The 26,481-nt window shown below is 43.7% G+C and overlaps 1 protein-coding gene across 1 annotated transcript in view; it reads left to right on the forward strand.

Annotated features, from left to right (window-relative positions):
* Positions 1 to 427: 427 nt before the first annotated feature.
* Positions 428 to 26,481, forward strand: part of MARCO (macrophage receptor with collagenous structure) — a 33,388-nt gene continuing 7,334 nt past the window's right edge. Inside the window, exons 1-8 of the mRNA XM_019973837.2 lie at positions 428 to 637; positions 15,238 to 15,339; positions 17,123 to 17,254; positions 18,649 to 18,693; positions 23,380 to 23,469; positions 23,580 to 23,615; positions 24,148 to 24,246; positions 24,340 to 24,402. Coding sequence (XP_019829396.1) covers positions 529 to 637; positions 15,238 to 15,339; positions 17,123 to 17,254; positions 18,649 to 18,693; positions 23,380 to 23,469; positions 23,580 to 23,615; positions 24,148 to 24,246; positions 24,340 to 24,402 — 676 coding nt within the window. The 5' untranslated portion in view covers positions 428 to 528. The remainder of the gene's footprint in view (positions 638 to 15,237; positions 15,340 to 17,122; positions 17,255 to 18,648; positions 18,694 to 23,379; positions 23,470 to 23,579; positions 23,616 to 24,147; positions 24,247 to 24,339; positions 24,403 to 26,481) is intronic.

The raw sequence follows: 26,481 nt of genomic DNA on the forward strand, positions 1-26,481 counted from the left end.
ATGGGGTGGGACCTGAGACTCTGCCTTTATAACAGTTCCCAAGTGATGCCAACGATACTGGTCCATGGCCCACACTTTGTGTAGCAAGGATGAGCTCAAAGGATTGAAATAGGTCAGAGGAGTCAGGTTTCACTGTGGGTTGGAGAGGTCCCATGACAATAAGCTGGGTCTGGGATGAAGGCAGGGTCTGGACAGGCAGAGGAGATGGGGGTCATTGGTTTTGCTTTTGAGGGACTGAGAACAAGTGATTTCAGGGACCTGTGATTTGTGCCCCAACTCCCCATACCCGTTAACAAGCAGTTGCACTAGGCAGGAACTCCGTGTGTGAATAGCCCATTTTTGAGAAATGCCTAATCCTGACCATGTCAGGAAACATTTTGCAAATTCAGAAATCAGAGTCAAAGGAAGTCCTGTGTGCTCTACAAGTAGAAGCAGTAGTCAAAAGGGAACAATCTCTCCCCAAGTGGTTCCTCTTGGGGAGAGCATTTCTGCTGGCTCCAGAACTTTGGCCATCTATAAACCTTAGCAATGGAAAATGAGGAAATTCTCAAGGAGAAAGAGCTCTCGGCTAGCACTGAAGACGGAACGGCTCTCGACCAAACCATGTTGTCTAGGATGGAGACATTCGAAGTTAATGGTAAAGTACTACTCCCCAATAATGACATTGCCTGTGATGTCTTTCTCTTGGCAACATAGGAATAGACAAGTCCATTGAAAGTCTAGGTTTGCACCTTAGAGATTCAATGATGCATTTCTGGAATGCTTCCACTGGAAATTTGTATAACGCTAGTAATAGTGTCTTTAGCATACAGTTGGGTTTTCTTTTTTTTAGTTTCACAGCTCGTTTAAATTGTATTTAAATATTTTTCCCTTTCATTAATACTAATGCTTTTTATATGTCCCTCCTTTTTACTAATGTCTCATTGACACACAGATTATGTCTGTGATGTTTGTAATAAAAGGAAAATGCAAAACAAGAGGGATGAAAAAGTTTTACAAAACTGAGGCTAAGTGTCATATTTATTTAATACAATTCTGTTAAAATTCTTTAAGATAGCTTCTGTGAATACTCATGTGTTGCTCAGGGAACACATTCTCTACTTGTGGGCTTCCTCAGTGGCTCAGTGGTAAAGAATCCGCCTGTAATGCAGGCGACTCGGGTTTGATCCCTGGGTCAGGAAGATACCCTGGAGAAGGAAATGGAAACCCACTTCAGTATTCTTGCCTGGGAAATTCCATGGACAGAGGAGCCTAGTGGGCCACAGTCGCAAAATGATGTAGCCTAGAGCTACAGCCCTAGTGGGCTACATGGGGTCACAAAAGAGTCAGACACGATTTAGCAACTAAACAACAAAGAGTACGTTATAGTGGCATAACTAGTCTGTCTTAAACGCAGAGTTTACAATTCAGTCAACTCTGTTGTTTTATTTTCTCCCTCAATGTTACACAGGTGATATATTTTTAAAAATCTCCTAGAACTCATAACATTGAAAGTCACCAATGAGTGCTTCCCACAGGGGATCTCTGATTTCCTATTTCAGAATATCCTCTTGGAATTGTCTTCCAAGTCAATTAGTCATTCCCACTCTCCATCTTTTCTGGAAGTTGTATGTGTAGGAACAACTGCAGTTCTGTCCCCTGGCTTAACTGTCCCTCTTGTCCAGGGACTGTTGTGCAAGTCAGTGGCTGGAAGGATAGGGTGACAAAGATGAAGGGTCTGGTGCTCTGCCTTTAGGTGCTCAAGTGGGGTAACAATAAAGGCTGAATTACAAACGATTTTAATAATCATTGGCTATTCAGAACTTTGGAGAAGGCAGCGTTATGGACATGTAACTTTTTAAGATACTGAAAATGTTCAAGCAAAGTCAAGTGATCAAACAGACTCAGTACCTACTATCTGCTGAGCTCTGTACTCAGCTCCAAAATGATAGACAAGAATCAACCCAGTCTCTGGCCTCATGTAGGATGGAGGATATAGTACATGACTACATGGATGGAGGATGGCAGAGTGAGCCTATCCATAACTCATTGCTATACAATTTGTCACCAACTGTCACTGAGATTTGCACAGGACTTTATGGACAGATCTAATCTGGTGCGGGGCCCTGGAGGGCAGAGCTGAGATCTCTTCTAAAGTTTAATGGATAAAGAGGATCCATTAGAGAAAGTAAATGGAAGCTGGGACAGGGGTAGGGCACCACATGCTTGTGATACTTTCACAAGGAATATTCAGAAAAAAACAAACAGCTCCGTATTGTTTGGTTCAAAATTGGGTGGAGAAACTCAGTGGGGGCTGAGATTAGGACCAATTAAACCTGACCTTGTCCTGAAAGCATCTACTGAAAAAAAAATGCACAATGTGAGAGTGGTGAGTTAATTTTTTTTCAATTGGGGGATAATTGCTTTATAATGTATTGGTCTCTGCTGTACAACAATGTGAATCAGCCATTGTTGTTGTTTAGTCATTATGCTGTGTTCCACTCTTTTGCAACCCCATGAGCATCTGTGGGATTTTCCATGTAAGAATACTGGAGTGGGTTGACAGTTCCTTCTCCAGGGATTTTCCCAACCAGGAATTGAATCCACAACTCCCGTCACATCTCCTTCATTGCAGGTGGGTTCTTTCCTGCTGAGCCATCTTAGTTCATAAGTATATCCCCTCCCTTTAGAGCCTCTCTCCCACCCTCATCCCAACCCTCTAGGTTGTCACAGAGCACTAGGTTGAGTTTCCCGTGTTATACAGCAACTTTCCACTAGCTATCTATTTTACACATGGTAATGTATATTTGGGGCTTCCCTGGTGGCTCAAATAATAAATAATCTGTCTGCAATGTGGGAGACTAGGGTTCAGTCCCTGGGTCAGGAAGATCCCCTGGAGAAGGGAAAGGTTACCCACTCCAGTATTCTTGCCTGGAGAATTCCATGGACAGAGGATTCTAGTGGGCTATATAGTCTATGAGGTCACAAAGAGTTAGACACAACTGAGCTACTAACACAACAACAACAAATGTATATATTTCAATGCTGTTTGGGACAAAATAAGGTCAATAGCCCCGGAGATAGCATTTCAAATAGCTCTGAGAAAATGCTCCAAAGAGGCAAAGGGGAAGGTCAGAGCTTTATATGATTTTAGTGAAGGGGGTACTTGCAGTCAAGTACATATTTTGGCAGAGGCTTGCTCCCAATCACAAAGAGCAGATGTCACTGTTAATGATTTTAGTGCTTTTTCAGATGTGAGGAAAGAATTGGGCTCATAAAATCTAATCCTATAAATATCTATCTGAAGACCTATTCTACCATTTTTCCCAGAGTACAAGAATGCCTCATTCTTGACCTCCACACTGAACTCCTTTCAGAGGGTGTTGAAAACAGCTTCAGAGGCTCATTATTTAATCCTTGTAGAGGTAGATGGCAGATGCCAATTTGTAGGTGGCAAGGGCAATGGGGAGCTTTGTAGAGACTGAAGTTGGCTGAGAGGCAGTGATTTGCACTTCAGTTACTTATCCTCACAGATGGGGGACGAGTTGGAAAGAGTAACCCTGGGGACAGAGAGGAGCTTGGCAGCCAGAGATGATGAGAGACAGTGGGTGTGTGGAAGGAAAAGAGAGGATGCTCTGGAAAAACAGAAGTCAGATCAGTAAGACTAGAGTAGGGGAGTCACGGCAAGTGAGGATGATGCATAAGTCAAAGGTGAATCCTAGATTTCTGACTGGGGTTATAGATACCATGATGTAAAAATCTAACCACAATCACCCCTGTTTGGAGAGAACATTTTCCTAAATGCATCCACAAGTTCCTATCTCCTCATACAAAGAACATGGAATGCATGGAAATTTCTAGATGAATACCATTATGGATAATGTTCACTGTGAGATTATGTAACACCGGTACCCCCTCAGGGCTTACTGAGACTAAAAAAAAACTATTTGCTTCAGCACTAAATGGCTCCAGCCTCATCTATCTGTCTATCCTCATTTATCTGTCTGTCCATCTATCTATCTATCCATCATCTATCTGTCTACTTATCTCTCTGTCAACTGAAGATTGCTTAAGTTATCTGAAGAGGCTCCGCAGACTGCAGACTCTGGCTGCCCTTAAGACAATGAAACTCCAGGTCTTCCTTTATGAACAAATATCAGTTCCTCTTCCCTTCAACAATGGAGCATTTGAGCCCAAATTACAGAATACACACTAGCCTCTGTGGTCCATATCTTTCTGGAATGTACTTCTTTCACTTTCTTGAAAATATGAGCATTTCTCTGGCTCACATCTTACTGTCATTCTCCTTACAGGATGGGTCTGATATCTGAATTTCTGTTACCAGATCAGCATGCTCTTGCTGGTTTCTGTGGAATGTAATCTAGCCCTCTCATGCAAAGCCCTCAATTATTTTACGTCTTGTATCTTTCATCATGATATTTATTCCCACAAATTTCCATCTGAAGAACATCCTTCTTGACAGAGAAGACCAGAAAAAATACAAATAGAGAAGTTATGGGGGGGGGGGGACGCATTGTTTGTTTTAATTAAATAGAGCATTGGCCCCAGCACTGGACCTAGCTGTCCCTTCTTCCTGCTCTGAAGTTAATTTTAAATATTCTGCTAACATGAAACTAAAAGACGCTTACTCCTTGGAAGGAAAGTTATGACCAACCTAAATAGTATATTGAAAAGCAGAGATATTACTTTGCCAACAAAGGTCCGTCTAGTCAAGGCTATGGTTTTTCCAGTGGTCATGTATGGATGTGAGAGTTGGACTGTGAAGAAAGCTGAGCTCCAAAGAATTGATGCTTTTGAACTGTGGTGTTGAAGAAGACTCTTGAGAGTCCCTTGGACTGCAAGGAGATCCAACCAGTCCATCCTAAAGGAGACCAGCCCTGGGTGTTCATTGGAAGGACTGATGCTGAGGCTGAAACTCCAATACTTTGGCCACCTCATGCGAAGAGTTGACTCATTGAAAAAGACCCTAATGCTGGGAGGGATCGGGGGCAGGAGGAGAAGGGGACGACAGAGGATGAGATGGCTGGATGGCATCACCGGTTCAATGGACATGAGTTTGAGTGAACTCCAGGAGTTGGTGATGGACAGGGAGGCCTGGCGTGCTGTCATTCACGGGGTCGCAAAGAGTCGGACACGACTGAGCGACTGAACTGAACTGAACTGAACAGACTTTAGCTTTGGAGTCTATGCAGGGTCAGCCTTGCTGAAAGGACTACTTTCATTTCACATTGTTGCTCTGACTTTTGTGTTTTGTCATGTCCTTATTTCTCAACATTTTTTAAAAATCTGACTACCCAGAGGTGTTTTTCCACTTTTTATTGTGAAATATTTGTAATTTCACAGAAAGTTGCAAATAATGTACAGGGAAGTCTTTGTGACCTTCACCCATTTTCTTCAGTGGTAACATCTTACATAACTCCAGTACAATATGACAACCAGGGAACTGATATTCATACAATCCACAGAGCGTATGTAGGTTTCTTTAGTTTTACATGCACTCATTTGTGTGTGTGAATGTAGTTCTCTACAGTTTTATCAGATGTGTATACCTGCGTAACCACTACCAAAATCAAGATATAGAACAATTTCATCACCACAGAATCTCCTTCATGGTATATTTCAGAGACACACATGCCTTCTCTCCTGTCCAACAATCACTATCCCCAGCAACCACTAATCAGCTCCTCCTCTTTATAGTTTTTCTATTTAAAGAAAGTTACATGAACTACAAGTATGTAACTTTTTAAAGATCGGCTTTTTTTCCCTTTGAGATCCATCCAAGTTGTTGTATGTATCAATAGTTGGTTCTATTATTACTGAGTTTTACTGAGTATTATTTTGTGATATGACTGGACCACAATTGGTTTAACCATTCATCCACTGAAAGACTTTTGGGTTGTTTCCAGTTTTGGGCCATTACAAATAAAGCTGCTATGCTTATTTATGGAAAAGTTTTTGTGCAAGCACAGATTTTCATTTCTCTGGGAAAAATGCCAAAAAGTGCAATTAATTGCTGGATTCTAGGTATGTTTAGTATTATAAAAAGCAGTCGATCTGTTTTTCAAGTGTGGATGTTCCATTTTACATTCCCATCAGCAGTGTACAACTGATTCACTGTCTCTGCATCCTTGCCAGCAATTGGTGTTATCACTATTTTTACTTTAGCCATTTTGATAAGCATGTGATAGTAATACTTTACTGTAATTTTAATTTGTATTTTCCTAGTAGCTAATGATGTTGAGTGAAATAGTTGGCTTAAAGCTCAACATTCAGAAAACTAAGATCAAGGTATCTGGTCCCATCACTTCATGGGAAATAGATGGCGAAGCAGTGGAATCAGTGTCAGACTTTATTTTTCTGGGCTCCAAAATCACTACAGATGGTGATTGCAGCCATGAAATTAAAAGACGCTTACTCCTTGGAAGGAAAGTTATGACCAACCTAGATAGCATATTCAAAAGCAGAGACATTACTTTGCCAACAAAGGTCGGTCTAGTCAAGGCTATGGTTTTTCCAGTGGTCATGTATGAATGTGAGAATTGGACTGTGAAGAAATCTGAGCACCGAAGAATTGATGTTTTTGAACTGTGGTGTTGGAGAAGACTCTTGAGAGTCCCTTGGACTGCAAGGAGATCCAACCAGTCCATCCTAAAGGAGACCAGCCCTGGGTGTTCATTGGAAGGACTGATGCTGAGGCTGAAACTCCAATACTTTGGCCACCTCATGCGAAGAGTTGACTCATTGGAAAAGACCCTGATGCTGGGAGGGATTGGGGGCAAGAGGAGAAGGGGACGACAGAGGATGAGATGGCTGGATGGCATCACTGGCTCAATGTACATGAGTTTGAGTAATGGACAAGGAGGCTTGACATGCTGCAATTCATGGGGTCACAAAGAGTTGGACATGACTGAGCAACTGAACTGAACTGAACTGAATGATGTTGAATATCCTTTTATGTGTTCGTTTGTCACTTATATACCCTCCTCAGTGAAATGTCTCTTTGTGTCTTTTGCCAATATTTTAATAGGATTTTTATTTTTTACTAAGCTAAACTAAAGCTAAACTTTTTGAGAATTCTTTGTATACTCAAAATATACATCCTTTGCTGGATATGCAGTTTGCAAATATTCTTTCTCAGTCTGTAATTTGTCATTTCATCCACTTAACAAAGTCTTTAATTAAATACTTTAAACTAAGTATTTAATTCTATTGGGGTCCAATTTATTGACATTTCCTTTTATGGATTGTGCTTTTGGTGTCAAGTCTGAGAACTTTTTACCTATCACTGGGTCCTAAAGATTTCTCCTATGTGTAATTCCAAAGCTTTGATAGTTTTATAATGTAATATCATGGTTCATTTTGAGCTGATGTGAAGTTTAGGTCAAGGTTTGTTTATTTTGCCTATGGATGTCCAACTGCTTCAATACCATCTGCTGGTATTGAAGCAATCAGTACTATCCTTCCTCAGGTAAATTACTTTTGCACCTTTGTCAAAAATCAGTTGGGCACACTTGAAGGAAATGGCAACCCACTCCATTATCCTTGCCTGGAAAATCTTATGGACAGAGGAGCCTGGTGGGCTGCAGTCGATGGGGTCGCAAAGAGTGGTACACGACTGAGCAACTAACACTTACACTTACTTACTTGTATGAGTCTATTTCTGTGTTCTTCATTCTGTCCATTAATCTACATGTCTATCCCTGCACCAATACCACACTGTCTTGATACTGTAGATTTATTGTAACTCTAAACATAATGTTATTTCTCACATTTTATTCTTCTTTTTCAAGATGATTTTAACTATTCTGGGGCTTGTGCCTTTCCATGTAAATTTTGGGGTAAATTTATACCATCAAAAACCTTGCTGGATTTTGTAAGAATTATATTATACCTCTCAGTTCAGTTCAGTCACTCAGTCGTGTCCAACTCTTTGAAACCCCATGAGTTGCAGCACGCCAGGCCTCCCTGTCCATCTAGATAGTTCAAAAACTGACATCTTTACATCTTTATGTTGTTTTACAATCCAGGAACTTGGTATGTTCCCACATTTCTTTGGGTCTTTGTTGCTTTTTTTTAAATGAAAATTTTGTAACTTTCGGGCATACTGATCTTGTGTACATTTTGTTAAATTTATATCAAAGTATTTCATTTTCTTTAGACCAATTATAAATGTGTGTTTTAAATTTTGATTTCCACTTGTTTGTCAGTTGTATATAGAAAAAGGGAGTGAGAACACATATCCTTGCCTTGTTCCCAGTCTAAGGAGGAAAGTTTTCTGTCTAACCATTAATAGTGATATAAGCAGGGGGCCTCCCCTGGCAGTCCAGTGTATAGACTTAGCCTTGCAATGCAGGGGGTGTGGGTTCAATCCCTAGTTGGGGAATGGAGATCCTACATGCTTCTCCAGTAAAAAACCAAAACATAAAACAGAAGTAATATTGTAACAAATTCAATGAAGACTTTTAAAAAATGGTCTACATCAAAAAAAGAAAAAAGAGTGATGTAAGCTTTAGATAGCTGTTGATACTCTTTTTTAAAAAAGAAAATTTGAGAATGTTCTCTTCTAATTTTCTGAGAGTTATATTATAAATGTGTTATTTATTATGAGAGTGATAATTATGACAGTTTATCATGAATTGGATTTTGTTAAGTACTTTTTTCTGCATTAACTAACTGTACAGTTACATGATTTTTCTTCTTTAGTCTATTGATATGTAGACTACATTGATTTTCTAACATTGAAAACCAGTCATGCATACCTGGAAATCCCATTTAGTATATAAATCTTTTTAATGCTTTATTGGATATGGTTTACTGCTATTTTGTTGAGGATTTTTGTGTCAACATTCATGAGACATATTGATCTTTAGTTTTCTTTTTGTACTGTCTTTGATTTTCATATTACGATAATACTTACAAAACGAGTTAAGAAGTAGTGCTCTTTACTCTTCTGTAAACCGTAAGAGATTGTCTGAACTTAGTGTTAATTCTTTTCTTAAAGGTTTGTTAGGATATTGGACCTGGATATTTCTTTTTATAAGAGATTTTAAATTACAAATTAACTTGTTTAATAGGCATAGATATTTATATTATTTCTTTCACCTTGGTTGAGTTTTGGTAGTTTGTGATTTTTCAAGAATTGGTTCATTCCTTCTAAGTTGTTAGCATAAAGTTAGTAGTATTTTCTTGTTTTCTTTTTAATGGCTGCAGCATCTGTGGTGATATATCCTGTTTTACTCTTGATATTGGTGATTTGTGTCTTCTTTCTTTTTATCTTTGTCAGTCTTGATAGCGCTTTATCAATTTTTATTGATTTTATTCAAGCAACCAGATTTTCAGTTTTTCATTTTCTCCCTTGTATTATTTTAAATCTCGTTGATTTCTGCTCTGGTCTTTATTATTTCTTTTTTTTTTCTGATTGTTTATGATTTATTTTTCTTTTATGTCTTCTTGAGGTAAGGACTTAGTTTATTGATTTGAGAACTTTCCTCATTTGTATTTTAAACTTTTAGTGCTGTGAATTTCCTTTCCAGTGCTGCTTTAGAATCATTCCATAATTTGATATCTTTTATTTCCACTTTCATTCAATTCTTTTTAAGATTTTTTATCTTTGAGATTTTTCCTATGATCCATGCATTATTTAGAAATTAAAAAAAGATTCCAATTGTTTGAAGATTTTTCTATTATTATCTTCTATTTTGATTCCATTATTGTCAGAGAATATCTGTAAATTTTAATTTCTTTTACAGTTTGTTGAGGTTTGTTTTATGACTCAAGATATGGTCTTAGTAAATATTCCATGTATGCATGGAGAGAATGCATACTCTGCTGTTGCTGCATGGAGCATTTTATAAATGTTAGATCCTGTTGGTGTTCAGTTGTTCTATACTTTTGCTGATTTCCTATCAATTGCTGAGAATGGGGTGTTAATATCCACAATTATAACTAGGATTTGTCCATTTCTCTTTTCAACTATATCGATTCTGTTTCATGTGAATAGAAGTTCTACTGTTTGGTTTCTTATAGACATCTTATAAAGGGTCATAGCTTTTCATGCACTTTGCCAATTTCTGCCCTGTACTTGGTAAAGTTAGATTATTTATGAAAGTAATTACAGGTACGTTAGGTTTAAAGCTGCCATCCTAGTTTGTGTTTTCTCTTTGTTTCTTCTATTTCCCATTCATCTGTTTCTCTTTTCTTATCTTCCTATAGGTTGAGCACTTTTTAGAGTTCCATTTTTATTTATTTATAGTTTGTTTGTGGTACATCTCTTTGAATAGTTTATTTAGTGGTTTCTCTGTGCATTACAATATACATACATAACTTAGCACAGTCAGTGGTATCAACATTTTATCACTTTGTGAGTCAAGTGTAAAAATCTTATTTACATTTATGTCTTTTTATTGTCTTCACTTTTTAAAATGAATTGTCTGAGGTATTTCCTCTGCATACACTGAGAGCCACATTAGACGGTATCATATATTTATTTCAACCGTCAATTGTGATCTTTAAAAGCTGTGAGGAAAAGGATAATCTAACATATATCCTTGTATTTTACCCGTTCTTCTTTCCCTTTTCCTGTTCTTCCCTTTGGAGGTGTCAAACCTTTTCCTACATCATTGCCATTCTATTTGAAGATTTCCTTTAGCCATTCTTCAAAGGTAAGTTCATGAGCAATAATTTCTATTAGTTTTCCTTCATCTGAGAACTTCTATTTTCCGATCATTGTTAAAGGATGCACTAGGAATAGAATTCATGGTTGACAATTTCTTTCAGCACACAAAAAGTACTGTGCCACTTCTAGCTGATCTCTGTGGTTTCAGATGAAAAATCTGCTGACATTCCAAATAGATATTTCTTTATAAGTAATTTCTCCTTTCCCTCTGGCTGTTTTCAAGACTTTTTCTTTTTCTTTTGATTTTTAATTTTCTTTATCTCTAAATTTTTCAGATTTTTGCCTATGTATCTTGATATAGATTTCTTTGAATTTACCATGTTTGGGATTTGCTCAACTTCTTGGATCTGTAGGGTCTTTCATCAAATTTGAGAAATTTTCAGCTACCATTATTTCTTTGAGGTTTTTTTTTTTTTTTTGGCTTCACACTCTTTCTGGGACTTCAGTGATGAGTATTATGTGTTTTGTGTGTGTGTGTCTTTTTTTATTGACTCACACATCTCTGAGGCTCTGTTTATTTGTCGTTTTGTTGTTGATTTTCTGCTTTTCAGGTTGGGCAATTTCTATTGTTCTCATTTAGTTGAGTGATTCTTTCTTTTGTCATATTTATTACACTATTGAGCCAATGTGGTGATGTTTAAAAAAGATTTTTGGCATTTTGAAATTATATAATTTCCATCTGAGTCTTTTATATATCTTCTATTTTGTGAGATTTTTTTTCAAGTTTTGTTTGTAAGTACTCATTAAAGCATTTTTGTGGTGGCTGCTTTAAAATTTTATTGAATAATTCCAACATTTGTGTCATCTCAATGATCTTAGGTTTAAGTTTCTTGCATAAACTGTTTAGGTTTATTAAATAGATTCTGGCCCATTTTGTGGCTATCATTCTTGACAGTTTCTTCTAACCACTAAGAGATGAAATGATCGACACCAGTCAGTTCAGTTACTCAGTTGTGTCTAACTCTTTGCAACGCTAATGGACTGAAGCACACCACACTCCCAGAGCTTGCTCAAACTCATGTCCATTGAGTCGGTGATGCCATCCAACCATCTCATCCTCTGTCGTCCCCTTCTCCTCCTGCCTTCAATCTTTCCCATCTCAGGGTCTTTTCCAGTGAGTCAGCTCTTCACATCAGGTAGCCAAAGTATTGGAGATTCAGCTTCAGCATCAGTCCTTCTGATGAATATTCGGACTGATTTCCTTTAGGACTGACTGATTTGATCTCTTTGCAGTCCAAGGGACTCTCAAGAGTCTTCTCCAACACCACAGTTCAAAAGCATCAATTCTTCAACACTCAGCTTTATTTATAGTCCAACTCTCACATCCATACATGACTACTGGAAAAACCATAGCTTTGACTAGATGGACCTTTTTTGGCAGAGTAATGTCTCTGCTTTTTAATATGCTGTCTAGGTTGGTCATAGCTTTGCTTCCAAGGGGCAACCATCTTTTAATTTCATGGCTGCAGTCACCATCTGCAGTGATTTTGGAGCCCCCCAAAATAAAGCTTGTCACTATTTCCATTGTTTCTCCATCTATTTGCCATGAAATGATGGGACTGGATGCCATGATCTTCGTTTTTTTGAATGTCGAGTGTTAAGGCAACTTTTTCATTCTCCTCTTTCACTTTCATCAAGAGGCTCTTTAATTTTTCTTCACTTTTTGCCATAAGGATGGTGTCATCTGCATATCTGAGGTTATTGATATTTCTCCCATTAATCTTGACTCCAGCTTGTGCTTCATCCAGTCTGGCATTTTGCACAATGTACTCTGCATATAATTTAAATAAACAGGGTGACAATATACAGCCTTGATGTACTCCTTTCCCAATTTGGAACCAGTGCATTGTGCCATGTCTGGTCCTAACTGTTATTTCTTGACCTGTATACAGATTTCTCAGGAGGCAAATAAAGTGTTCTTGTATTCCCGCCTCTTTAAGAATTTTCCACAGTTTGTTGTGATCCACACAATTAAAAGCTTTAGCATGGTCAGTGAAGCGGAAGTAGATGATTTTCTGGAACTCTCTTGCTTTTTCGATGATCCAACAAATGTTGCTAATTTGATTTCTGGTTCCTCTGCTTTCTAAATCCAGCTTGAACATCTGGAAGTTCTCAGTTCACATACTGTTGAAGCCTAGCTTGGAGAATTTTGAGCATTACTTTGCTAGTATGTGAAATGAGTGCAATTGTGTGGTAGTTTGAACACTCTTTGTCATTGCCTTTCTTTGGGATTGGAATGAAAACAGACTTTTTTCCAGTCCTGTGATCACCAAATTTTCTGGCATATTGAGTACAGCACTTTAAAGCATCATCTTTTAGGATTTGAAATAGCTCAACTGGAATTCCATCACCTCCACTAGCTTTGTTCGTAACGAGCTTCCTAAGGCCCACTTGATTTGGCTCTATGTGAGTGATCATACCCTCATGGTTATCTGGGTCGTTAAGATCTTTTTTGTATAGTTCTATGTATTCTTGCCACCTGTTCTTAATATCTTCTGCCTCTGTTAATGATCAACATAGGGGTAAAGAATTTATCATATCCTTTGCTTTGTACAGAGCAAGTTAGACAAAACCTACAGATTTAAAGTTTCCAGTTCTAAAATACTTTGCCTTTATGCCAGTATAGCTCTGAATTAAAAAGCATTCTGCATTTTGGACCTGAACTACTCCCACCTCCCCGTCATGTCTGTTTTTCCTCTTGTTATCCTTTTTCAAATGCCTTACACCATGTTCCTACCATGTAGTTGAAAATACCTGTATTTTCCATGCTGGCCCTCACCCCTACCTCTAGCACCTATGATATGTGTGTCTCTGAAACATAGTTTATCTTTCTATTCCCATCACATGTTAAGTTTTATCACATTTTGTGCTGTCTATGAGACTGTATTTGCCATCCACCATCTTCTATTAAATGTGAGGCTTCCTATCACACTTACTCATTCTCACTATCATGACTATACGGTACCTGAGGTTTTAAGTTCCATTTCTGATGCTCTCCCAACACTTTTAAACTGGCAGTGTTCAACTCTGCATGTATTTGGCACCCAGACTACTCATTCATCCATTCAACTAGCCGGTCGCCATTTTTCCAGCATATCATATTGATGCTGGAATGCAGCCTTAGGAACTTCCAGGCCATATAGAGGAGACTGAGATATAGAAATAGTTCAAGGTGCTCAGGGTCACAGCAGATAAAAACAAAGTGATGTGGGGAAGAAGAGCAATGTCCCACCCATCCCAGGGGAGCCTGAGGATCTATCTTGGAGCAGGGAAGTCTCTACTCTGCTCCCAAAGGATGAGTAAGAATTAGTTATGCACAAAGAAGGAAGAAATATTCCTTCCTTGGGATTCAGGGGAGATACTCTATCTGAAGTCAGAAGGGTGTAACCCCAGTGGTCTGGGCTCACCATTGGTCAGTATCAGGGGTGGAGGCATGGCCACAGGAGAGCTGGCTGGAGACCAGGCTACATGTACCCACAGGGGAGGTGTTTGCCCTGAGGGCAGTGAGCCCAAGGGCTGAAAACAAGGGAGCGACTGGGGCAGGATGTGTGTTGGAGAACTCACTCAGGCTGCTATGTGGGCCTAGACTCCAGGGGTGCATGCAGGTAGAGAGGACACCCTGTGATAGACAGAGACTAGCCTTGCGTCTTTAAGGAATATGAAGCAACTAATACAGAGAACAGTTAAATCTCTGTCTACTGAGAAAACTAGAAGGAAATCCATGGAAAAATTCTTCATTGCAGAAGCAACATGTGCTTTAGTTGATTACATACTACTAAAGCACATGTGATAAGCACAACATGATAAGCACAGGTGCTATAGTAGTATGTATTTGTAACATGATATCGTTAGTGTTAAACTAAAAGGAGAAACAGTCCATCTAGGAGGATACGGGTTTGTTCGGAAGGGGAAATGGGAGGAAGGCCGCATCCCAGAAAGCTAATGAAGCTTACCTCAGCAGGCTAGGACCTCAGGGGATTAATTATGAGATTACTAATCCTTGAAATGCTCTCCATATTGTTTGATAAATTATATTATGCATGTTTTACTTTCATAATTTAAAAATCTAAAGAAAAAGAAAGCAAAGGCCTGGACAAAATGTGCAGATCTTGTCTGATAACCTAATAGGTTTTTCAACTGTTCCAAACCTCACTCACTGCTTATAAAATGGGAACAATCATTTCCTCCAAAAATTTTGAAACTGAAATATGTTAGTTCATCGGTTAATCTGATGTATATCTATTGAGCACCTCCTGTAGCAGGTGGCACACTGGGGCTTCTACAATGAGCAAGGCTGATGTAATATCTGGCTTAAGGACCGTGCTGTTTCAGCAAGGAATATATGCAGAGGTGTTTTTCAACCAGCCACACAAACGAGTGGCCTCTTGCCTTGTGGAAGGAGGATCAAGGGGAGGATTTGGGTGTCATTGGTCTTTGTGTCTTTCCCCTCATGGAACTTCATGGAGACCCCCTTGCTCACCCAGAGGGGATTTGGGCCCAGGCTAGGGACCTCTGCTCTCCACTCTCTCTAGCAGCTGCTTTCTGCCTGTGTTCTACTTCAGATCCAAAGCCCAAGAGGAGAAATGGAATGAACTGCATCATGGTCCTAGTGATCTTGTACCTGGTTCTGCTCACTGCGGGCGCTGGGCTCTTGGTGATACAAGGTAAAGCATCTGAGTCCTGTCTGGTCCTTCCTTGGGTAACAATGTGGCCCCAACTGACAGAGGACGCAGGCTCAGGGGAGAGCCCTGGGGCCACTGCTGCCCATCTGCTGGGAGAGAGTTCTCAGGCCCTGGGAGGCCAGGGAGGTGGGGGGACGAGAGGGGAAAGCAGAAAGGGCAGTGTGTGTTACGTGTTACATGTGTGTGTGTATGTATGTGTGTGAGGGGGCAGGGAAGAGGGAGGCAAGGAGAAATAGACCACACATGTGTATGTCTGAAGCAGTGAAAGAGGCAGTGATTTCACACAGGTGTGCCTTATGCATCTCACATCAAGAATTCCCTCTCTCTGGGAGGGAAGGAGCCTTGTTTGGTTGGTTTTTTTTAATTTATTTATTTTGATTGGAGGCTAGTTACTTTACAATATTGTAGTGGTTTTGCCATACATTGACATGAATCAGCCATCGGTGTACATGTGTTCCCCATCCTGAACCCCCTCCCACCTCCCTCCCTATCCCATCCTTCTGAGTCATCCCAGTGCACCAGCCCTGAGCACCCTGTCTCATGCACAAAACCTGGACTGGCAATCTGTTTCACATATGATATTATACAGGTTTCAACACTATTCTCTCAAATCATCCCACCCTCGCCTTCTCCCACAGAGTCCAAAAGACTGTTCTATATATCTGTGTCTCTTTTGCTGTCTCGCATACAGGGTTATCGTTACCATCTTTCTAAATTCCATATATATGCAATGGCAAGCCACTCCAGTACTCTTACCTAGAAAATCCCATGAATGGAGGAGCCTGGTGGGCTGCAGTCCATGGGGTCGCTACGAGTTGGATGCGACTGAGTGACTTCACTTTCACTTTTCACTTTCACACAATGGAGAAGGAAATGGCAACCCACTGCAGTGTTCTTGCCTGGAGAATCCCAGGGACCGCAGAGCCTGGTGGGCTGCTGTCTATGGGGTCGCACAGAGTCCGACACGACTGAAGCGACTTAGCAGCAGTAGCAGCAGCATACCGTATTGGTGTTTTTCTTTCTGGCTTACTTCACTCTGTATAATAGGCTCCAGTTTCATCCACCACATTAGAACTGATTAAGATGTAGTCCTTTTAATAGCTGAGTAATATTCCATTGTGTATATATACCACAGTTTTCTTATCCATTTGTCTGCTGATGGACATCTAGGTTGCTTCCATGTCCTGGCTATTATAAACAGTGCTGCGATGAACATTGGGGTACACGTGTCTCTTTCAATTCTGGTTTAGGAAGGAGCTTTGTTGATCAGTGTTTCGTTTCAACATTATTTGACTTTCAAAGTGCTCCCAGTCCAAATGGTTAGGTCAGGAAGCGATTTTATCATACAGACCATGAAGTTGCTCAAGCGTGTCATGTGCCCAGTTGTCATAAGCACACATCACACACATATTAATGCCTCACATGATTAGGCCAGGTCCGCATATTAGTGGCCATGCACTCATGCCCAAGCATGCACAAAGTTCTTAACTGCATGCAGGTTGATCATGGATGCAGTGGCTGCACAGACTGTGCCAGTGTGTTCTACGGACATGTAACATCTGAGTGTGAAGTGCCCATGTGCCAGATACAGACAAAGCTCTGTGCTTACTCTAGGTCCTCATAGTACACAAAACATGTGTTTACATAGTCAGAACTTACAGAGTTATGCACATATAACACAGAATGTCAGGGTTATGTTCAAATGCCTTGGGCTTTAATGAAGTCCCTAAAAGAATGCTGAAGGGTTGGGGTGTGGGGTGTCCAGTTCTAAACCTGCAGAAGCGGCTCCGGGTCCTGGAGATGGCCTACAACAATGAAACGCAGGCCCAGCCCACCCAAGTCGTCACCAAGCTGGAGACCCTACAACAGCGGATGGACAACTTTATTCAGATCCCAGGTTGGTCCCTCCCCACTGAGTTTGGACTTTTCAGAGAGAATGGGAGTCGGGGAGCTGCTTGTGTGTGGACAAGAGGGTCTCTAGACCCAAATTCCTTTCTTTGGCAGAGGGGCTTCCCAGACCCTGGCCTGGCATGAGACCCTGGAGGCCAAGAGAGGGGGTAAAGACTGAATGAGGAGGGCGTGAAATTACAGGCACCCTGGGTGGCTGCAGACAGATCTGGAGAGAGTGGGGTCAGGAAGCTAGGAGCCAAGGACCCTGTCCAAATGATTATGACATCCAAGAGCCAAGGTCTTCAGTAACCATCCCAAGGTCAGGTCTGGGTCACAAAGCCCTCAGACCAGCCCAGAATGCTCAGGAGGGCAGGTAAAATGCAGAGCCTGGGGCGATTCCTAGGACCACTTCTAAGTGGCAAACTAATACTAGTCTGTGGCTGGAGAGAGGAACGGTGGGCACCAAGCCAGTCTAGCCAAAGCAGGTACCATGGAGGGGAGAGGACATTGGACCTGCCCTTATAGAAGAGACCCCAGAATGCACCCTGGCTCCTCCCACATGTGGGGACGCAGACAGAGGTGGCAGACTGCCACACAGAAGTCCCCTGCACTCGACCCCTCAGGCCCCTTGTCTTGGGCTTCCAGCCTCCAAAACTGTAAGAAGTGAATTTCTTTGGCTAAGCCCCACCTCCCCAGTCCATAATGTGTTGTTATAGTGGCCAGAATGGACTAAGACAGGATAAGGAGCCCCGTCACATCCATCCAAGTCTTTGGGAGGCTGTCATCCCCAAAGCAGTCCTGGAAAGGGAAAGATCTGATATGGGTGACAGCAGTGATGGGTGCCATTTATCAGAGCCTGGGCACGCTTTCCATGTGGGTTTCCATGTGGCAGCCTCAGAACAGCCCTGCTTAACTGGTATATGAACCCTAGTTCACTGAAGAGAAAGCTGATGCTCCAAACGATGGAAGGTCAGGCCCAGGATCACTCAGCTAAAGGGGCAGTGCTGCTGTTCAAACCCGGGTCTGTCCGGCTCAACCTCCCTCTGGAGTCATCATCTATACAACTGAATTTTGCCTGCTGGGCCATGAGCTTCTTGTGGGAAGGCACTCCATCTTTTCTTCCTTCCACGCCATTGGGCTGATCCGTGGTGCCCAATGACACTTGTCGAGTGAATGATGGTGTGAGTGGCACTGTCATCCTCACCTTGGTCATTGGGGCATGGTGTCTCTGCTCCTTTTCCTTAGGTCTTTCAGTCCAAAGGGGCTCAGGGTGGACCTCGCCTTCCCCACCTGCCAGGACCGCTCACAGAGAAGTCATAGAAACCACCTCTGTCTCCTGGCCCCATAATCCTTTTTCTCCTCCTTGTCCAGGCTACATTCTGAATTCCTTTTCCTTTCCAGGACCTCCAGGACCCCGAGGCCCACCAGGAATCAAGGGAGAGGCAGGTGAGCAGGGGCTGGGTGTGTGTGCCAGCCAGGCAGCAGCCTGTCTCGGAGCAGCTGCCACACACACACCCCACCCTGAAAGTCTGAACTCCGAGTGGGGTCTGTGTGTGAGGGAGGTCACCTGGGGTGAGACCCTACATGTCCTGGGATGCTGGGAAGTACCTGCTTCACGGAGGAGACACCTAGGTGTCGATGGAAGGGTGAGGACACTGCGAGACTTGGTGCTCAGAGTACAAGCCTATGAGCATCCCTGGAGACAGTCAGGCTCATTGGTCCAGACTCCAGAGTCTGACACAATTGCCTTCACCATAGACTGGTTGCACGACCTGGGGAGCACCCCTTTACCTCTCTGGGTCTCAGTTTCTGTGTCTGTAAAATGGGGATAAGAATGCTTCAGATGATTACTGGGAAGTTAAAATTATAATTCAAAGCCCATGATTGGCTCTGTGTTTTAGGCTGTGGCTTTAATATGCTCAGGTGCCTTACCAATGGCCACGGCAAGGCTCGGATGTGGGGGCTTGGATGGCCCCTGGGGGAGAGGGGCTTCATCACTGTTACAGTCCACTCTGACCTTCACTTAGACTCTCAAACCTCCAATCCCCAGAGGGGTGGAGGCTGCTGAGTTGTAAAGATGTCAAGAAAGCTGTTACTAAAGAAAGAGCAGAATGAGAGGATTTGCAAGAAAAGGGGAAATAGACTGAGAGCCTCTAAGTCTCCAGGACACCGAGACAGAAAGAAAAACACCACTAGTTGCAGAAGGGAAACTTGTTAGGAGGGAAAACTTTTTTTTTCCAGGAACTAATTTTTGGAAGGATTTTAATAGAAGGGGAAATCCCAGCAGGCCTAGTGTTCTAAGTCTCCAGCAGGGTTTTACTGAGGAAGGTTTTCAGAATGGAGGATGGGCAAACAGTAGAAGGAGAGTTCAGGGACCCACCCAGGCACACAATCACACATGCACGGTCACACTAGGGCACCTGCTCACACGTGCACATCACTCACATGCATACACGCCCACACACTCACTCACATGCACTCACCACCCCTACCACAAACTCATACACACTCACTCACTCAGCCTTCAGGGCCAGGGAGGGGCAAGGTCACCCAGAGGGTGGTGGGTAGCCAAGCATCCCAGGGGCACATTGGTGGTCACTTCTGTCCAGGCGAGCAAAGGACAGGATGGGAAAGCTGCGAACAGAGTGAGAGGGGGAAGAATCTCCTGCCATGTATAACTGGTGGCAAGGGCAGGCCTGGCAGTGCTGGGAACTCAGGAAAGAAAAAGGTGGGAGATCCAAGTGGGGCCCGAGGTGGGCCTGGGTCAGGAGGGGAGACCGCTGGTAGTGAGGACAAAGGGGCTGATAAGGCATCTAGAATCTTCCCTTGATGGCCAGCACTTGGTCTAGAGCACTGCTTCTCAAGCTAATGGCCATGAATAAGAACCATTTGAGATGCTTTAGAGGCCGTGGAGGATTCAGATTTTGGAGGTGTGGGGGACAGGCTTTGAGAAGCACGGCCCACTGCTCTGGCCACGACTGAGCAGCTCATACTCCTGGGCTCCTGGCCTTCCCAGAGACCACCCTTGGGGTGGCTTGCTGGGGTGACCATCACTTGGCTTACTGAGATTTAACTTCATTTCAGCAAAAAATGGCAATTACATTAAAATAATACTAATTAAATTTTATGTGCTTTCCAGGACAGCTATAAGGATTGGAAATCATTGTTTTCAAACTCCGCTACATTGTAGGTAGTGTGAGTGATCCTGTAATGCAGAAAGGGATTTCAGTTCCTAGGTCAGACAGATCTGGGTTGGAACATGGCTCACTAGCTGTGTAACCTCTCTGAACCTCAATTAACTCACCTATAAAAGGGGGATAGTAATAGCAACCTTCAGTGAGGATTGATTACAACATGAATATAAGACAAAAGATGTGTGATACTGTAGCTGGCATGTGGGAATTATCTACATCAGAAGAAACTGAGGGTACTTGCCTTCATGAAGTGAGCCCCTATAGGGGACATGTCAGCCATCCTTAAATACTAGAAAGGTCCTTGTGGAGGAGAAAATAGACTTGCTGTCAGTGGTACCCATCAGAAGAATGGAGGCCAAGGGGCAAAGGTTTCTGGAGAACCAGTTGTGCTGAGGTAAGGGAGGAACAAACAGTTAAGACTGGGGTCTGCCCTACAATGAAACAGGCAGATGCGGGGCTGGGGGAGAGGGGCTGCAGAATTCTTGGTGGAACAGAAGGGAGATAACTTGCACCAGGTAGGTGGTCGGACAGTTGACCTATGAGGATGATTCCAAAGGTGGCCCTCCACAATTCTCAGTGGCCCAGACTTTCTCAAGATGGCCCCGGCAGCCCCAGAGAGGGGATGAATGAGAGCCAAGCCTTTGCCTGTGGAGTCTGAACCACACTGCTTCCCACCTCACACTCACCCACTGCCACACCCAGGCTCAGAGCTGGGAGCACTGCAGCTGGCAAGGGGAAATGCATCGGTTTCATGTCTTCAGAAATCAGGACTCCTCTTCCCAAATTACCCACTGTTTGCCCAATCCACTGCCCGCAGACAGGGTTAGCAGACCAAGTGGGACCCGCCCCTGCAGTACTGAGTACTGAGGTTTTCCTCTCTTTGTCCCAGAAGATGGGTAATGCCACCGTGATGAGGTTCCAGGGGATCATGTCAATCTCCTTCACTCCACCTTCAGCTGTGATGATGGGGAGTTTCTGAAGTCAGATGTAGCTGTCATTCCTCAGTTGGTCCCAGATTCTGGTATTTTCACCAGTACTACTTTGCTTCCCAAGGTGGTCCTCTTTGTGGAGACATGGAAGTCATAGCAACACACACTCAGGCCCACACCAGTTTCAAGAAACCTCATACAGGAACTTCCCTGGCAGTTCAGTGGTGAGGACTCCATTCTCTTGCGGTCCAATCCCTGGTTGGGGAACTAAGATCTTTCAAACTGCCTGGGAGAGCAAAAAAAGAGAAAAGAAACCTCATACAGTCACACAATTGCCTTAATGTGATGACCCTGACTGGCCCAGAGCAGCAGGGCACCAACAAATGCCTCAGGGAATAATTCCTTGCATTGTCCTAGCTTTTTGGCCCTTCTGCTCAAGTGCATGCTCTGAAGGACCGAAAACTTGTTTGCTCTTTGCAGCTGAGGCAGTTGTAAGGGACTTCAATTGTAATCAAGGTCTCTGTGGTTGTTTTGTCTTCCATCAAGGAATAATCATTCTCTAAGTATCCTAACCACCTCAAAGAATCTCATTCTCAAGACATACACCTAACATCTCTCAAATCTTAGATCCAGAGAGTTCTGTACAGCAGTTGCTTCTTTGCCTCCACTCAAGACGACTTTGCCTACTTTTCTAATTCATTAGAGAGGAGGCCAGGGCCTTTCTGTGTTCTCTCCAGCTCTGCTGCTGCGTTGCTTCAGTTGTGTCCAACTCTGTGTGATCCCATAGACAGCAGCCCACCAGGTTCCTTCATCCCTGGGATTCTCCAGACAAAAATACTGGAGTGGGTTGCTATTTCCTTTTCCAATGCATGCATGCATGCTCAGTCGCTTCAGTCGTGTCCAACTCTATGCAACCCTAGGGCCAGCAGCCCACCAGGCTCCTCTGTCCATAGGATTCTCTAGGCAAGTGGGTTGCCATTTCCTTCTCCCTCCAGCTCTGAAATCATGAAAATAATCGAATAGAGCCCTTTAACCAAATTCTGTATTAACGAGGCAGTGCTGCCCCCTGAGGGAGTTGCTAGGAGTGCGACTCTGCTGATGGTGGGACCTCACCAGCCTTCCTCTGCCAGTGGGTACCAATGAGCAGGCCCTTTATGGGTGGCTGGCAGGTTCAGGAAGGGGTTGCTGAGCCCTGCCCAGTGAGGAGCCTCCCTCAATTGATACGCTCTGAGCAGTGGCAGGAAGGAGGAGGGAGTGACGGAGGACAGAGGAAAGGATGGATGGGGGCAAGCTCCGAATACTGATGCCAAGTGGAAAATGTGAAACCGTGGCCACCAGGCAAGACTGTGTCTGAACCACTAGCGGTTCAGTGCTGTTGCAATGCTTTTCTCTCCATCAGCACCTCAAAGCTTCTGCTCTCAGCACATGAAATCTGCTTTCTGGAGTATTCAGAATTCTGTTTGGGAAGTTTAAAAAAACAGTTCTCCAAATTCAGACACTGAAATAAGCTAGGCAATGCCGATGGAGAGCTCAGCTTCTGGGACCTTCAACTTCCCATCGGCCAGGCCAGGTCCTCTCATCCATTTTTTATGAGTTTATGCCTGGTCTCTGGGCAAGATGGTGTGCTCTTTGAGGGCAGTCATTGTATCTTCCACTTCTGGGCACCAAGGAGTTCAAGGAGTCTGAGTTTGGAATTTGAGTGGGACAGGAAGTATCAGAGTTGGATGTAGTGGCCTGGCTTGCCCTCCTCCCATGGTGGTGGTGGTTTAGTTGCTAAGTTGTGTCTGACTCTTTGCGACCCCATGGACTGTAAACTGCCAGGCTCCTCTGTCCATGGGATTCTCCAGGCAAGAATACTGGCATGGGTTGCCATTTCCTTCTCCAGGGATCTTTCTAACTCAGTAATCAAACCTGGGTCTCCTGCACTGCAGGCGGATTCTTCAACTACTGAGCTGCCAGGGAAGCCCCACCCTCTCTCCATGTCTGACCACAGTTTCTTGGTTTTTCAGGAAGAAAGGGAGACATGGGCATGAAAGGAGACATGGGACCCCCCGGAGCTCGGGGGGATAAAGGTGACTCAGGAAAGCCAGGTTTCCCAGGTAAGAGTTTGCACTGTTGGGTCTGTTGTCCTGCGGGTATTCCCCTTTCGTCTTGCAGGCTGAAGCTAGAGGGTAAAAATACAATCCCTAAAAATCCTTCTGTACTTTAGGAGTGGCTGGAATTCCTGGAATCAAAGGTGATCAAGGTAAGAATTGTAGGGATGGGCATCATTCCAGGTACCACTCTCCCTGTCTCGTATTTGACTGTAATATTAACCCAGAGCCTCTGAGATTTTGTAAAACCTGGCCCGTCCTTAAGAGGAACGGAGCAGTATTCAGAGGGCAGCCCTAATTGATATTCTTTTTTTTTTTTAATTAATTTTATTTTATTTTTAAACTTTACATAATTGTATTAGTTTTTTGAGAGCGTCTCTTCACTCTGCTGCTCAGGCTTGTGAAGCCAGACGCTCACACCCAGAGTTCTGAGTGAGTCCATAAGCTTCAAACCCTGCAGCAGTGAAAGGAAATAAATTAATAAATTGCTGAGACTGTAATTTTCCTCCCACTAATAGGGCTAGTTTAAGGCTTCTAAAGAGAGATCTTTTAAGCTGCCCAGGGAATATTTAAGGTGTTAAGAGATGCATGTGCCACTGCAGAGAACAGAGGTGTGTTGAAAGCATAGGCAGCCAGGCCCTCTACCAACCACCCCCAGCCTTCTATTCATGACTTTACTTTCAGGGCCTCCTGGAATGAAGGGTCTTCCAGGCTTTCCAGGAGCTGTGGGATCCCCAGGTGCCAAGGGTGATACTGGCAGCATTGGCCCCACTGGGCCAATAGGTGAGGTCCTGGGTCCTGTGGTTGGTGTGGGGAGTGATGTCTGAAGACCCACCCAGTCCAGCCCTTACACTCTCTGTGTTATCTATTGTCCAGGACCACCAGGGCTGCCTGGGACACCAGGAGTCGAAGGTGTGAAAGGAAGCAAGGGGGACACAGGTAACAGAGGCTGTGGGTAGGTGGGCAAGTGGAGTTGCTGGGTGTCAGTGATGGACATGGAGGAGGACTACTTCCCAGCAGGGCCATCAGAAGGAGGCAGAGGGTGTCCTGAGCTCTCGCCCCTGAGCATCTGGATTAAGAAGGGCACCTTCCTCTGCCAGAGCCCTTTGAATCCAAGGCCCTATGGCTGTTTTTCTCTGCCCAGAGTCCATGAGAGACCTTGAATGCCACAATCAAATCTCCACTGTCAAACAGGAGGGGGGTGGGCACCTTGCTTGCACTGTCTCCTGGCCTGCCTTCCAGCTGTGCATGTAGAGCCTACCCTCTCCCACTGATCTGAGGTGGGGCCCCAAGGGTCAGGGCTCTGGATTTGGGCAGCAGTTGTCAAAAATCCTGGTGGTCCTGCAATGCGGGAGACCTGGATTCAATCCCTGGGTTGGGAAGATTCCCTGGAGAAGGAAATGGCAACCCACTCCAGTACTCTTGCCTGGGAAATCCCATGGATGGAGAAGCCTGGTAGGTTACAGTCCATGGGGTCACAAAGAATCAGACACAACTGAGCAATTTCACTTTGTCAAAAAACCCTACTTGCACATTCTCCCAGGGGGGCCCCGGCTGAAAATAGTGACCCACAGTTCCCCAACTCACAGAGATTAGTTCATGAGCCATCACACCAACTTAGTCAAGGTCATAAGCTATTAGGCCAATTTAGTCAAGGTTATAAACCATCCTACCAATGTGGTCTGCTTTATGCTGCTGCTAAGTCACTTCAGTCGTGTCCGACTCTGTGCGGCCCCATAGACGGCAGCCCACCAGGCTCCCCTGTCCCTGGGATTCTCCAGGCAAGAACACTGGAGTGGGTTGCCATTTTCTTCTCCAATGTATGAAAGTGAAAAGTGAAAGTGAAGTCGCTCAGTCGTATCCGACTCTTAGCGACTCCATGGACTGCAGCCTACCAGGCTCCTCCGTCCATAGGATTTTCCAGGCAAGAGTACTAGAGTGGGGTGCCATTGCCTTCTCCAGGTCTGCTTTATAAACAACTGCTAACTTTTGCTAGTCACTAAGTAAGTCCAGGCACCCATGATGATCTAGAAAGTCTGGTTCACTGGATAGTCTAGAAAGTGTTGGGCCTCCAAGACACATAAGACCTGGTTCCTGCTCTCAGACATGCAGGCTGATTCAGGAGACAGGCAGACGGACTGTTGTTAGATGGCATCAGGCACACTCTGCTGAGGGTTTTGCATGGAGGAGTGCCATGTGCCATTTAGGAAGCCAGGTGCAGGCCAGGAGGTGTTGTGGCCAGTGAAGGTTGAGAAAGGGCTGGGCATCTTCCAAGGATGTCTGTGGACAGTCACTGCAGGTGCAGAAGGTCATACTTGAGTTAGACAACCTGGATGCCTTCATCCCAGAGCTACGCTAGAAACCCACACCAGGGGCAGGCCCTCTCATTTTTCATTTAAGCGGTCAATGGATTGATTGATTTTTTTTAAACAGATGTGACTTGATTCTATCAAAATCTTCAAGTTCACAGTGGCCCCTGGTGTGGGTAGCAAAATATAGCATCTTGCAAGAGTGATGGAAGAGCTGGAGTTGAGTCATAGAGGATGAATAGGGCTTGGCCAGGTGGAGAGAGGAAGGCAAGTCTAGAGAAAGGGAACAGAGCAGGTGAAGTCTTCGAAGGTGAGGGAGGGCTCTGTAGGTTGGCATCCCTTGAGTCCAGGTCTGGGATGTGGTGGAGGTTCAGGAAGCTCTGGCCAGAGAGCTGGGCAGGTCACTTTCTGAGCCTAGGAGTCAGATCCTTTGACCTTTGGGTTTCCCCTGAAGGTTGGCAGGAGCCCTGGCACAGGTGACTCCTATACACACTGTCCTTCTAACCCATCCATTTTCAAAGCTGCTTTCCTTTTCACAGATGGTGGATCAGGAAAGGCAGGGGATCTGCTACCCAGTCCCATGTGGATGCCACCTGAAGGCTGTCAGCAAAGTCTCCATGTGGGTGTAGTGGTCAGGTGACCCCAATTTATTGGCTGCTTCTTTCTGGTCTTATACTTCTCTCTTCCCTGACCCCAGATCTTAGGATTT

The sequence above is a fragment of the Bos indicus genome, chromosome 2, assembly GCF_029378745.1.
Source record: "Bos indicus isolate NIAB-ARS_2022 breed Sahiwal x Tharparkar chromosome 2, NIAB-ARS_B.indTharparkar_mat_pri_1.0, whole genome shotgun sequence".
NCBI lineage: Eukaryota > Metazoa > Chordata > Mammalia > Artiodactyla > Bovidae > Bos > Bos indicus.